The sequence below is a fragment of the Aptenodytes patagonicus genome, chromosome 12 (genome assembly GCF_965638725.1).
Source record: "Aptenodytes patagonicus chromosome 12, bAptPat1.pri.cur, whole genome shotgun sequence".
Taxonomy (NCBI): Eukaryota; Metazoa; Chordata; class Aves; order Sphenisciformes; family Spheniscidae; genus Aptenodytes; species Aptenodytes patagonicus.
In genome coordinates, this window is record NC_134960.1 from 7,345,269 (window position 1) to 7,359,690 (window position 14,422).

The 14,422-nt window shown below is 46.3% G+C and overlaps 1 protein-coding gene across 1 annotated transcript in view; it reads right to left on the reverse strand.

The window, feature by feature from the left end:
• Positions 1 to 14,422, reverse strand: part of FAT2 (FAT atypical cadherin 2) — a 59,603-nt gene that overhangs the window by 8,239 nt on the left and 36,942 nt on the right. Inside the window, exons 11-20 of the mRNA XM_076350426.1 lie at positions 12,720 to 12,916; positions 11,935 to 12,088; positions 10,914 to 11,147; positions 9,722 to 10,111; positions 8,161 to 8,375; positions 7,390 to 7,527; positions 6,579 to 6,722; positions 5,670 to 5,867; positions 3,762 to 4,569; positions 2,819 to 2,964 (exon numbers count right to left, since the gene is read on the reverse strand). Coding sequence (XP_076206541.1) covers positions 2,819 to 2,964; positions 3,762 to 4,569; positions 5,670 to 5,867; positions 6,579 to 6,722; positions 7,390 to 7,527; positions 8,161 to 8,375; positions 9,722 to 10,111; positions 10,914 to 11,147; positions 11,935 to 12,088; positions 12,720 to 12,916 — 2,624 coding nt within the window. The remainder of the gene's footprint in view (positions 1 to 2,818; positions 2,965 to 3,761; positions 4,570 to 5,669; positions 5,868 to 6,578; positions 6,723 to 7,389; positions 7,528 to 8,160; positions 8,376 to 9,721; positions 10,112 to 10,913; positions 11,148 to 11,934; positions 12,089 to 12,719; positions 12,917 to 14,422) is intronic.

Here is a 14,422-nt window from a genome sequence, read left to right on the forward strand (position 1 = left end):
AATGCAGCCCCTTTCACCCATATTAAGATTTGCATGGATCAGTTAAAGCCTGTTTAAATGACTGCAACCTCCTTTATTTTGCAAAACACCGTCATGTCTCGCACAACTTCACCTGTGGTCCTTCTCTGCAGTGTGCAGAGGAGGGAAGCTTTGACCAATGTGCAGGGAGGGAAGCTCATCTTTACACATAACAGGGTGCAGAGTCATGTGTTCATACTCCTGCAGCTGCTCACCCCTTCTCCCCCTTCCTGAGCCTAATCAGAGCCCTGGTATACAGACTATCCATAACTCCATCACTAGTCACAGGTGGACTCTTGTTCTGGGCCATGCGGCCTTTACTCTGTTTTCACTGTCTCGTTAGTGGCAGGGAAGGTGTTGGAGCAGTTCCCCCTTTGGCATGGGTGAGGGTGCTGAAAGGACCTCGGCGAGGAGGAGCACTGGCAGCTTTCTCTGGAGAATGCAAGGAGGAGTTGGGAGGCAGAGAAAGGAATTACTGTTGTATCCAGCTCCTAACCAGCATCCTGGAAAGCCAGGCCAAAGCTGCTGATAGGTGTTGCAATCCAATCCTTGTTCTCCAGCAGATGGGAGGGATACAAGATATTAAGCTTCTAAAAGTGAACCACACCAGTGTCTTCTGCATTAAGCTGGGACGTCAGAAATTCCTATTTATGGCCCAAGATTCACCTTTAAAACTCATATGGAGGAAGGAGAAAGGAAAGGTTAGCTGTGTTATTTCAGGGTGAAGTCAGGGGTAAACCTCTCTTTCACCTTTTTCTCCCAGGGCTTTGCTGATAAAACCTCTCTCTCATAGAAGCCAAGAGCCTATGGAGAAGGAGAAAAGAGATGGAATGAAACATTCATGGAAAACCTGCAGAGCTTGCTACGTAACATCGAGCAATTCATCCCAGGCAAAAGAGATCTCCATGGAGGGCATTAGAGACAGTGAGGAGTGGTGATGCTTGGAAGAGGCTAAAAGAGGAGTGATTATGGGCTACACTGAACTCTAGAGGAACCTACATATGATATGATGGGGCTACTCCGGAGGGGTCAAAAGCAGAGCAGGACAGCAGTTAACTCTTAGAGAAGTCCACGGTATAAATAAATCCCAGTGGGAGGAGAGAGCAGCTACTGAAGGAAGGAAGAACTAGATGCAGCTGGCACACGCCATGGGAGGGCCTCAGGGCAACATGTGTGTAAATCTCTTTGCACAATTGGCAAGCACACCAGAGAACTTTGTCACTTCACTTTATCTAGAGGAACACGATTTCACTTCAGATGGGTCTGTAGATTGGGCTTATCAATTTCTGGGGCTGGGAAACAGCTGAGAACTCGATTCCCTGGAGCAAGAACTGACAGACTGCCAAGTCTTTCCCAGCTTGCCTGATTTGCCATCCTCTTGCTGCACCCTATTTCTGAACATAAGGAGAGCTTAGTGATTGGAAGGGCGATGATATGCATGCCCTTGAGAGAACTCATCCTCTTCACCAAATCTACAAACCATCTGTTATGCTTCTTTCAAAGCTTTGGCTCATACCTGGAGTACTGCAGTTCACAAAGCTTAAAATCTTGAGGGATTCCTTCAGTTTTTTCAGGTCAGATGGTCTAGAAAAAGTTTGATCCCTGAAATACTGTTAATAAAGTGAGTCAGGGAAGAAATGATTCGCAGGCAACTTCATGGTGGAGGCTTTATGAAGGTCTCCTATTGAAGAGCTTGTGGAGACATCCGAGTACAGGAGATCATGGCCACACTGAACTCCATCAATCATGAGTCTCTTCTCCCTTGACTCTGCGTGTCAGGCATGGCTCAGTTGAGCTTCCTGCCATCTCATTCTTTCTGAGCACCATCCTGAGTGCTGGACTCCTTCTGCTGAACTACTTGGTGACTCTCCTTCCCAGAGACGGGGCAGAAAGCTAGAGACCCTTCTTGAGAAGTTTTTCTCATCAGCCCTTTCCAATGCAGCTTAAAGGCACTCTCGGAGATGGGTACAGGATATATGAATGATGTTTCTCTGCTCTTGCTCTTAAGGAGCGATGGCTGTGGTAGCGGGAGCTTGCAGTATGTACTTTGGGCAGGTCTCTGGGCGTTGGCTGCTGTGCAGCTCCCTGTCTGTGTGGGTCTTTTATAACAGCAGAAAGAAAAGTATTTCAAAATAGGAAGATGGGGTTGTGAAACCGTGAGAAGGGATGAGGGAATTCAGGGACAGGATGAACACTTCCAGGTAGCTTACAGTGTGTAGGTCTCAGTGTAATTAGGGACAAATTTCTGTAAGATGGTAAGTATGTCCTATGATCCTGGCCTCCAATTAGTCTGAATTTAATTGATGAGGAATATACAAAAACCCTATTCTTTAGTCATCTCCTGCTTTCCTTCTGTTGCCAAAGTGGAACGGGGAGATGATCTTTGAATGCTGGGTCGATTCAGTGTGCAACCAGAGGGAGGAGAGCGATCAGACTGAAATGTTCCTGGCTCTGCAGGTGTCTTAAACAGTGAAACTGCCTGAAGAAAGTGGTTGGAAAGCATGGGGGGGGTGAGAAATAGCATTTAAGACTCCTGTTTTGTCTGTTCTGTCCATTACTGTAACGGACCTTTAACTTGTAGTCTGTGTGATTAGATGCATGCGCTGTGGTGCAGGTAAAGGCTGGTTGCAGCAATTGCCAAACTGTGCTTGGCTCTCTCCCGGCCTTCCCAAGTCTTATATTTCAGCTAGATGAATTACTAAGGGTACATATTATTGCATCTTCTTTCTGCGATTCCCTTCCCCGAAAGAGTAAGTGTTTTTTATGCTGGAAAGAAATCCCTGTACATTGCAATACATACCTCCAAAGTGGCGTGGTCAGTCCCGTTAGCGTAGAACACGACAGCGTGCAGCTGGTGCGTCTTCAGGCGAAAGTGCATGTGCCAGGAGCCGATCTGTGAGTGCTGGTACCAAATGTAGCTGTGGCCCCCAAACCTCACAGCCGTTCCTGGAAGGAGAATGAGTGAGTAAAAGGTCTCATCTTTGTCACACTTTGAGACTATGGACTGTATTCAACCTTGCCTCTTTTCCCAGCCTGACACCGTAACTGTCCAGGACCAGTCCTGTACACAGCAACCCATGTACAGCTGCACTGCATCTCCCACAGCTCCCATTTGGAGCTCTCAGTATTTATTCTATGTACTCAACTGTAAAACAATCCTGCAATAGCAGCCCTGTTATTTCTGTCCTATAGCACCTTCGAGGTGCCCTCAGCATGGTCTACAACAACCTTGAATTTCCTCATCCTTAATAAGTCTTTATGTTATTCTATGGTATCCCCCTATCATCCCTGCCCAAGTGATGCTAACCTCTATCCCTGCTCCCTCCATTTATTTACTGAAGTATTCTAGAGTGAGTATAACAAATACGCTTTATTTGCCTCTTCCTCAGATTTTTCAGTTAGTCTGTGTTTTGCTGACTCTAGGATCAACACAGGAGCTCAAAGATCGAAATTCTGATGACTGAGCTTCATTCTAGATATGAGTGATTTTTCCCAATGAGATGGATGGATGTTGCTGCTATTTAATGAGATGTTACAGGAGATTAATTTAAAAAAAAAAAAAAAAGACTAAGTGAAACTTTCAAGCTCTAAGAGTTTAGATTTCACTTTGAAATTGCAGGCAGAATTGTTGGTCATTGGGACAACCTAATTCCATGGAAAGTCCAGGTGCTTTACAGTGTACTGAAGGAAAACACCGTACGCCCGGGTTTATAGTGTGGACACTACCAGGAAGGATTGCTCACCATTGCAAGAACAGATTTGCTCCAAGCTGTGCCGCGGGGTGAGGACGCTGAGTCGGGCAGTGCTGTAAGTAGACATCATGCCTGGATCCAGCTGAATGGTTTCCTTGCAGACACGGTGGGCACAATCTGACCCATGACATGGCACATGAATTGCCTTCTTCATCCGGAGACCAACAAGTTGGTCCATCTCCCCAGCTGACACAGTGATCTTATTTGCGAGGACCCGAGGCTCATACAAGGAGCCGTGCGGCTCTCCAACAGCCAAGAGCAGGTCCACTCCATCAGAGGTAGCTGCAGGCTGTAAGCTGGCCATGTGGATGTTTTGGCGCCGGGTGACAAGGATGTTTCCCAGAAATCTCTGTAAGTTGCGCCAGTGGTCCCCCACAAACTCCTCAGGGGAGAGGTGGCGGAAGTGTAGCACCACCGCCTTGTCCAAGGCCTCCTGTGTGAAGCACCACACGTGGACGTTGACGCTGGTGGTGGCTGTAAACGTACCGTCGCTGACTGTCACGTTCAGAAGATAGTGGCCATGGGGAAGCTTGTCCCCAGCAATGATCTTCCCATCCGCAACCCCAACAGAGAAGAGCCCCTCCTGGGGCACTTCTGCCACCAAAGTGTACACCAGTGTGTCATGAGGGTCTCGGTCCGTGGCATGGATCTTGCCCAGAACGCCACCTCGGAAGGCTTCCTCGTTGGTGGTGATGAATATTTCCAGGGGAAGGGCTGAGGGGGCATACTGGCTCTGCTCAGTCACTTGGATATTTATAAACGCAGATGAGGACAGGGGAGGGATACCGCTGTCGGAGACCTGTCAAGGAAAACAGAAGGATCCGTTACAGCCACGTGCTGACTTACTGTTGCCTCACCTGACTGGATGGGCTGATAAGGTCTTGCGAAGGAGAGTGCCTTGCAGGTAGCAATGGGTTGAAGCTGTCAGGCAGTGGGTTGGGAATGAAGAAGGAATGGGAAAAATTGGCAGCAGTATTGGACCTCTGCCTGGAGCAGGCCCCAGGGAAATGGCAGCATGCCTTCCAGCATGGAGACTGATTGAGATCTTCTGTTAGCGGTGGGGTCGCGCTCATTTCCGTGTGTGCTCATCAGCAGCTGAGGCACACCTGAGTGGCTCTGATCTCCTGAGGATTAATCATCTTTAGTGATGCTGCCAATCTTTGGGGTTCCATGTGTAACTGAGCGTACAAAAATATAAAGCAGTTACGCACGTCAACACATTTGCTCACCTTCAGGACTATTTAAGCCTGTGTCCCACCTCTGACAATGTCTGTCTAGAATGAGTCAAGGAACCTCAAAATAGAAAAATGTGAATAATCAGATTATAGGATAAATTTCTCCCTAATCTTAGGCAGTTAGTGGTTGAGGCTTATAATATAATAGTACCTAGCTTTTAGAAAAACTACAATTACTGAAGAAGTGTGTACTTTACATGTTATTATCCTTTTGTTTGTAATGGACTATCCTTACTGATAACATTGAAAAATAATTAATTCACCGCAACAATAGAAACCTCTTTGAAGAGAAACTTAAACCACTTCTTAAATGACAAGGATAATTGGAGAAAGTTTGTAGGACCAGTTCCAGGTCTTACTTTAAACTGGAAGTCACTAGAATGATGCTGGGAAAAGCATCTGCCTAAGGAAACTGCTGACAGAGTGTTTCTCATGATCATATTATCTGATTTTATCAATGCAGAAGCTGGCCCCCAGCTTCTTGTGGGCAGACTGTGTGGAGCAATGAGCTCTGGAGCTGGCTCCAAGCTGCACTATTTGTGCCTGGATTGGATTTCTCCAAAGCCAGAGATGTTTCCATCCAGCTGTGCCATCCTAGTCTCATTTTGTTACTACTAAATCTGGCTGGGGAATTCAGATACCAGGACAGTAAGGCACGCTCTACCTGGACTTGTAAGAGGTACTGTTCTTTTGTTCTTCTGTTCAGGATGGATGATGTCACCAGCAGACCATTTTGGGTGACACCAAAAGCCTTCCCGTCGTTGCCCTGGGTGATCTGGAATGAATATGGTGGTCCATTTTCTGGGGAGTCTCTGTCACTCATAATCAACTCCAGGACGCTTGTTCCCACGGGAGCATTCTCCTGAAATGGGGAAAGATGCTAGTGGAGAAAGGCAAGCAAAGAGAAAAGGCCCAGGGGAACCCACAGTGCCCCCCTAGAGCTGCCTGATCAGGAACAGGGAAACAAATCCCACACCCCATGTGCATCTCTCTGGTACACACAGACTGAGACTCTTGCCAGCAATGGCAGAGACCCAGTGGTGGCAAGGGACTCCCTTTCATGGCATTACATATGTGGCAGCTAAGCACAGACAGTTGAGCTGATGCCGTTGCTTTCCCCTTGGGTCGTGCCAGCACAAGAGCAGATGAAAGCATGTTTTGTGTATGTTTCTTTCTGGGTACCTATAGGTTTTAGGAGTCCAAGTGCCAACTCGGCTGCATCCAGCAGATATGACAATGCTTGATCATGTGCTTTGGTCTGCTCTTTGTGTTGTGGTGTAGACATGGACAATTGCAAGGCAGAAAGGGGCTGCAAGTCAGGCTTGAAAAGTGTGAAAAGCTCTGCACTCTCTGTACTGAAAGGACAGGAGGTGCCTGAAGCTATTGGAAGGAGAAAATGGCATCTGCTGGCAGAATATCTGCCCCTGCGGATGCTACCAGTTCTTTGTGGCAACAAGCACAAAGCAACAGCATGCTTCGTTGCTGTCTCACCCCTCTGCTCCAACAGCAGCCCAAGCATGAGTACCTTAGTACCCTGAGACGGACTGGGAGAACAAACCGCCTCCTGGCTTACCTGCACCACCACGCTGTAGTTGAGCTGGAAGAACCGAGGAGGGTTGTCATTGACATCAGACACGTGGACGTGCACAGCGACATCACTGAACTGAGCAGGGTGACCGTTGTCTGTGGCTCGAACCATCAGGGAGTAGCTGGGGATCTGGAGGATTTATAGTGCATGATTACTTGGAGAAATAGAGGAATGGTGGCTTCTTCACATTGATGTTTTACTCTGCTGCATCTTGTTAAAATGCTTGAGGTCATGCACTGCACTATAACAATAGCTTTGCTCTCGCCTAAGGCTCTCCATCCATAATTCTCAAAGTACAGTGCTAAAGAAAATTAGGCTCACAATAGCTGAACAGAAGGGAAACAACTTGCCAAAGATGGATGAGACCAAGCTGGGCAAACATCTGTCGATAGTGGTTTGAGCTGCTACTGCTTTTTGAATGAGAGATTGTCCAGATGACCTTTCCATCTCCTACCCATACCTGTTTTCTGTAATGCTCTGATGCAGAGAAGCAGAAACCAACCATGTTGGTTTCCAGTTTGGGGCTGACTCTCACCCAGCCAGCTTGAAGCACCAGTGGAGCACACCACAGCCCAGAGTTGTGACCACTGAAGGCTATATTGTCCTCCCTAAAGCCCAGCCTTCTTACAGCAGTATCTGTGAGTCTAGAAAATGAATGAATGAAGAACTTGCCTTCTGCTTACAATATTACGAGTAGATCATTCAGAAAACAGGAGGTAGCTGAATATAATGTGCTCCCTCTGTCTTTTGGGGCACATCTGTTTTAGAATTCCTGTTCCAATTTTCTTGAACTCACCTCTTCCCTGTCCAGATGCTTGGCAATGCTGATCTGCCCACTTTTGGGCTGAATGGCAAAGTGTCCCAGCGGGTTCCCTCCCACAATTGAATATGTGATCTGATTGTTCATTGCTCCATCCAAGTCATCAGCTGACACCTGTTAGGAGAAAAAAAAGCTAGGACCCCTGGCCCAAAAGGCCTTGCCATGGAGGAATGGGTGCAGGACCTCCTTGTCATTTAAGGATATTGGTTTGAGCTTGCCTCAAATGAGGAAGAAGAAGGAAGGTGGTTTACATAAGTGTTATTCATTAGTTTTTTCAAGATAAAACTCAAAAAAGCTACAACAATGGCTTTCTCCTTGTCTCTTTCCTGACTTTACCACCCCTGTGATGGTAACACCGGCTGGGCAGGGAACTCCACATGGGTATACCTTGGGCTTCACTGCTCTGCCCAGGGAAGCCTCTGCCTTCCCCCAGTCACAAGGGTATTGGCCTTCTGCAGGCATTTCAACTCTCTTGGGAGGTCCTCAAAGGTCCTGAGCCCCCCTTAGGTATCTCAAGCTTTCACTTAAGGATGTCTTCTAAGGCAAAGTGTCCTCCCTGCCTGTGGAGTGTCAGGAATTCTGGCAATCATCCTTTTTTAGAGTCATGCTTAAATCTTAGATGTTGAATGTCACAAACTCACTGAGGTGGCTGTGTCCAAGGAAAAGGAAAGTGCAAAATCAGAGTAAATAATGCATAACACAAATAAAAGAATAGGTAAAGACATCTGGCCTCGTTCATAATCATACCGTGAGGATGATTTCTCCAACTGCAGCATCCTCCCGGATATCAGCGAAATAAGGGTCTTGGATGAACTCTGGTGCATGGTCATTGATGTCGGTTATGTTGATCACCACCATGGTCACATCACTGAGAGAAGCTGAGCCCTTCCTTGTGCCCTCGATGGATAAGTAATACTCGTGACTCGCTTCAAAGTCCAAGCTCCCATTTATGTATAAGGCACCTGCATTGGCAGATGGATAGAAAAGGACAGAAGATACTTTGAATCAATGGCACATAAGGTTTCTTGGAATACTGGAGATATACCAAGATGATTGCCAAACTACCAGTTGAAAAGGTGCTGTTGACCTAGCTTTGACTGGTTAAATCAGGATATTGAAAGTCATGGCATCACATAAAACAAAATATCATTGAACTGATTCTGCCATAACCTGCCTTATTCTGGTAGCAAGTGTTTGAAGAGATGAAATAAATTCTCATTCTGGAAGGTCTCCAGGAATCTTGATTGGAGGAGACCTGGGACGAAATAGGATCAGAGTCCAACGGTGCTTTGAAAGCTGTGACCAAGGCAGTAGTAGAGCATCACTGAACTGTGTCACAGGCAGGATGAGAAGGTGTGAGATGTAGATGCAGAGTTGTAGAAGAGAAAAAGGTGTGCAGCAAGATGCTGCGATTTCTAAGTGAGGCTTGGGATGCAACACAGAAAGAAGGAGGCGGCTGTTAATCTCAAAAAACGAGCGAGGAACAAGGACTAAAGACATAAAGTGAAAGCAAAAAAAAAAAAAAAGGGACAGACAAAAAAGTGCCTGTGTACTTCAATGCTTTCCTGAGTTCAGCACTGGAAATGACACAAAATTATTCCCTGGAAATGATACTGTTCTGTGTCTTTTAAGGTGTACAAACTCATAAGAAGATTGGTGTGGAAAAATTAGCAAAAGCTTTGGGGACAGAGAAGCTGAGGAAGGAACTGTGGATGAGGATGTTACAGCCGAGGGCAGAAGGCCATTGATGACACAGCCAAGAGCTTATTTCAGGGAGTTAACATTGGCCTTCTGATAACAGCTCTTATCAGATTGCTGTGCAAACAAAGCAGTGCTTTATTTGGCTGGTAAACCTGGCTCAATACCTGCTCATGGTTAATAGATTGGTATCCACATTCATTGAGTGCTGCCTAATAAAGCTGCCTGCTACCCTGGGCCAAAGGTTCCTTGTGAAATTAGGATGGAGAGACTTTTTTTAACTGAAACCAACTTCTTCTGCATTTTGAACTGGAAAAATTTCCCCGTCTTATTCTCCATGTATTCCTCATTCCCATGTACCCATCTCAGGTCCTAGACATATAACAAGAACCTTTCCATTAATTTCAATAAGATTTGGATCACTCTTTAAGTGACTTGGCTGGCAAAATTTAGGGTAGAAGAGAAGACTGTATTCCCCTACCCTTGTGCTGGCTAAAGACAGAGGAAAGCAGAAGCGCAAGCCAAATGGAGAACTAGAGAAGACGCATACAAGGGGACAGCCTTTGATGTCGGGTCCACCTGGACCTGCCTGGGCACGAGACCATCCTACCTGTGTTTGAGTTGAGCTGAAATTTCCCATGGTCGTTGCCATTCACAATTTCATACTTGATCTCTGTGTTTTCTGCATTGTCCCTTGTCAATGCTGACAAGTTGAGGACCTCTGTACCCACAGCCACGTCTTCTTTTACCACGGCCACGTATTCAGGGGCCAGGAAAACAGGCAGATATTCATTCAGATCCACAACGGAGACAGTGACAGTGCCAAGAGCAGAGAGGGGCTCCGGGGTGCCCCGGTCGGTAGCGCAGACTGTCAGCTCAAATGCCGAGTGCTGCGAATCCTTCAGAGGCTTTTCCAGACGGATCACCCCCGTGGTTTCCTCAATTGAAAAGTGTCCATTGGCGGAGTCAGAGAGAGAATAGACCACCTCAGCATTGAGACCTGGAAGGATAAGGGACAGGCTGCATTTCATTCATAGGTAGGAATGCTGCAGTTTTAATTACTATTATTTTAATCCATTAGGACTATGTGTACCTAAATGACCTTAAATTTCTAGGGAAAATGGAGGCTGTATGAACATCAAGTATGCCCCTGTCCGTCTGCAGGTTCAGGCATCTAGCCATCCTCACCATCATCCATCAGGATCACCTGTCTATATTTACTAGTGCTTCCCATTTTTACTTTCCTTGTTTTTAAACTTAATTTCCCTTCTTATCTGCTTCTAAAGCAGATAAATATGATCTTGCTTCTCTGTCATTGTAAATTCAGTCTTTGCTGGAGAGGTTTATTAAAAGCTCCTTTCTTAGGAGCCTTACCTATGTTTCTGAGAATCTTTGTGTCTTCAGAAGGACCTCTCCATCCATATAATCTACACCATCCAGATCTAAAGCTCCTTTTTTCCTTATTACACTCATTCTTGATCCATCTTTGGTAAAATTTCTGTCCAGTTTGGATCCCAGACAAACCGTGTGTCAGCTTGCACTGTGCATCATGGTTACAGTTACTGAGCGTGTCCTCGAAGTCTGTCTTTGCATGTTTCTACAGATACTGCACTTCCTACAGGGTCACAGAAATGCTGATGCCAGCCTGCTAGTCAAGAACATGTCAGCGATGAGATCCAGGCACATCTTCGCCAAGATTCAATCATCTATGCCCATTGCTGCAGCCTTTCCCTAGGTTTCAATGGTTTCTATTCAGAGTGAAAGATGAACTCTACTAAAATGTAAATCCCATTTTGACTCACCTTCATCAAGGTCCCTGGCAGCAACCACAGCGATGGGCGTCTTTGTTGTGGTGTTGTCAAAAACGGCCACGGCGCAGTGACTGGGGAAGAATCTTGGTGCGTTGTCGTTCGTGTCCTCTACGATCAGCGTTATATCAGCCTGGCAGGAACGGCCTCCACCATCAGTCGCTTTGGCAACAAGATGGTATGTAGGTTTCTGTTCACGGTCAAGAGGTGCCGACGTGGTCAGTTCCCCTGTTGGAAAGAACAGGAGATGGTCTTGTCTTCTGCAACTGCAGCCTAGGAGAGCTCAGAGAGGTTCAAGCACGCTGCCTTCCTGGATGAACCATGGGAGACAACAAACTGGGTTTGAACACCGTTTGTAATCCAGCTAATAGCGGTGATGTGTCCACACCACATTGCTTGGGGCTATTCTCAGATCACTGCCAGGCAGTGCCCCGGCAGGGCTTGGCACGGGAAGTCCTGCAAGTCGGGCTGAACTTCATGTGAGGGATGCCATCATGGGATAAAAGTGCTCATAAATAAATTGTACTTCTAAACACCTTTATAAACCCTGCTGCATTAAGCCTTCTGCCATGTAATGAACCCCAAATGATCTCTAGAATGATCATCATGTCTTTCTGGAAAGGAGGAAGCCTTTGGGCAAATATACTGCCCAAGACCCAATAAGATGTTTTTTAGACTTTAGAACTTGGGTCTTTGGCTCAAGCCAGCACTGTAATACTTGCTGATCACTCCTCCTTGAGACTTGGCTATTAGCAATAGTGTCTGCCCTTCATTTTAACAATGCTAATGCCAACATTTGTAAAGAAAGCTAGCAGGAAGACGCAGAGCTCACTCTGCTCTATACTGTATTGCAATAAACCTGCCTGTTTGCCATCCCCTCCTAGCTTGGGGGAGCTGGAATGAACAGTCCTTTTGTTTGCTCAAGAGGAGATAAGTGTTGAGCCACTCCGGGAGCTGGCATTTCTTGGGAGTAGGTGAGGAAGAGGATAAAAGCAACCCATTGCCCAGCTCTCACCTGTATGTGGGCCCAGCCGGAACTCCTCTGCGCCAGGGCCGTGGAGGCTGTATGTTATCTGGGCGTTGCTGCCGACGTCGGGGTCGGTTGCTGATATTTTCAAAATGAAAAGACCCGGCAGAGCGTCTTCAGAGACCCTCCCAGTGTAGAATATCTGGCAAGGACAGAAGGTGCCATTGGCATCTGAGCCTTCTCCAAAATACCTTCACCTTGTATGGGGAGGAATGGACTAGCAGAAGCTTTGTAGAGAAGGATAAACCATGCGGTTTACAGGGGAACACAATGTGCCTCACATTGCCAGCTGCCGGGGTGTGGACGGGGACCAGCGAGCTCATTTCACACAAGCCTTTGAATCTCCTTTGGGAAGCAACCACTTCTGTTCTTTCTCACCATGGGTAACATCCATACCAGTGATCAGCTCTCTACAATAACAAATCTCCTGATGGGAATCTCTCAGCTTAGCAGGATATAAAACTCAGTAATTTACATGCCCCTACCCAGGAGGCTTCCTGGCATTGTTTATCTCCAAAAATTATCCTTCATAATGCTTAGGTGCTCACTTACTGCTGGCAAACATGCTTGGAGGCTAGATTTAATGTTCTTGCTTGACATGCAGCTTAATTAAAATTGCTAAGCATAATCAAAGCAACAGGATCGTGTGAGAAGAATTATGACAAGCCAAACCCTCTTAACGTGCTCTTTCTGTTTTTTCTTCCTTGCTATTGTGTTTTCTCCTTCTCAGCTGCTCCCCTCATGTCCCCAGTGTCCCAGAACAGATGTCTTACCTGGCCACACTCAGGGTTGTTGTCATTGATATCCAGAACAAAAATTTCCACTTCAGTGGTAGCCTGAAATTTCCCATCGGAGGCCATAACCTTGAGGAGATATTTCTCTGTATCTTCTCTGTCCAGAGGTTTCTTGGAGGAAATAGTCCATTCTCCCTCGATTTGGTTAACTGTGAACTGTCCTAGTACGTCTCCTTCTAGAAGCGGGGAGGAGGCAAGGAAAAAAAGGCATTTACCAAGTGCTGAAAATCAGCAGCGATAAGGGAAGGGGATATAGATATGTCCACTGCCGGTCCCTTAGGAGAGCTGAAGGACTTGCAGTGGTGATGCAGAGAGGGCACTGGTGTCGTGTCAGCCAGGTGGGGAGCATTTGGTCTACCTCATTGCACAGCTGAGAAATACCCTGCCTGTTTCTGTTATTCACTGTCTGAATAATGCACTGGGGAGACGAATGGGCTGGAACGGGGAAACAACTCCTCATTGCAAAAACGTCTCAGTAATGTTCTGCAGACGTGCATATTCATTGCCTCAAAACCACACTGTCTCACCTTCCTAAAGTGTGTCAGTCTTTCTTGGTGCATGTTCCTAAAGGGATCTGAGAGTTGCAAATACCCTGCAGACATTGGTTGGATCTCACAGTTACAGTACCATGTATAGTTTTATTTCCTTTTAACCTATAGATGCGTTTAATATATAGCTGCGCTTTCTGGGGCTACTTTTCAATTCTGTAGGAACCAAATGATGGGAGACGGGTAAATCCAGACTAGGCAGGCTCTCTGGTCCACCAGATTCATGCTGCTCATGGGGTGGATGCTAGCCCTGGAGAATCCCTCTCTTCTGGCAAGAAGCTGGTGTCCTCTGCTGAACCCATGCCGTTGGGCAGAAGGAGGGAGCACATTAGGTAATGGGAGGCAACGAAAAGAGCTGGCTGCAGGGCTTGTTTGTATTAGACTCTGAAGGGCCTTGCACAGCCAGGTAAATTAAATTCACTTTCTTTCTGCTTTCATTTGTGCTGCAGTGATGAGGTTGTGAATCTGGAGGCACAATGAGACCTCTTCTAGCCCTTCTTCTGACGCTGGGAGACTCCAGCCCATGCTCAGATTTAGTTTCTGTGTGTTTGAAATCAATGTGCACGTGAACAATGGGAAGCTAGGCTCTGTGTTCACCTCCTCCTTTCTTTTGCTGCAGCGCTACACTGCAGTTGTGTTTATATGTGTAATGTATTCATCACTAACATAAGCGTGTATTCTCTCAGGTTTAAAGTAGTTGGAAGTTACTACTACCTTCAAGATGGCAGAAATGCGAATACACAAATGGATTTACTCTTTTCTCCCAAAGGCTTGCAAATACCTAGGCATGCCATAAACCAATTGAAAGTACCAGCATTCCTCCCCTGTTTTGGATGGTTACAATAATAGATAACAGGCTGCAGCATGATCTGGCTGAATGTTTTGACCCCGAAGGGTCCTCATTTGAGTACGAACAAACATTTTAATTTGAAGTATCTGTTCCAGGTCTGAGAAAGACCCTTTGGGGTCAAAAAGTACCGTAAAATCAAGCTTCTACTTGTGCAGATGCTCAACAAACATTCCAGTATAACTTTTTTGTTGTTTTACGGCAGTGGTTAATTTTAGTTGGCACAACTGATGTTTCAGGGATGCAAGAGTCATCTTTAGTATTTCTTGTTAGCCAAAACCCTCACT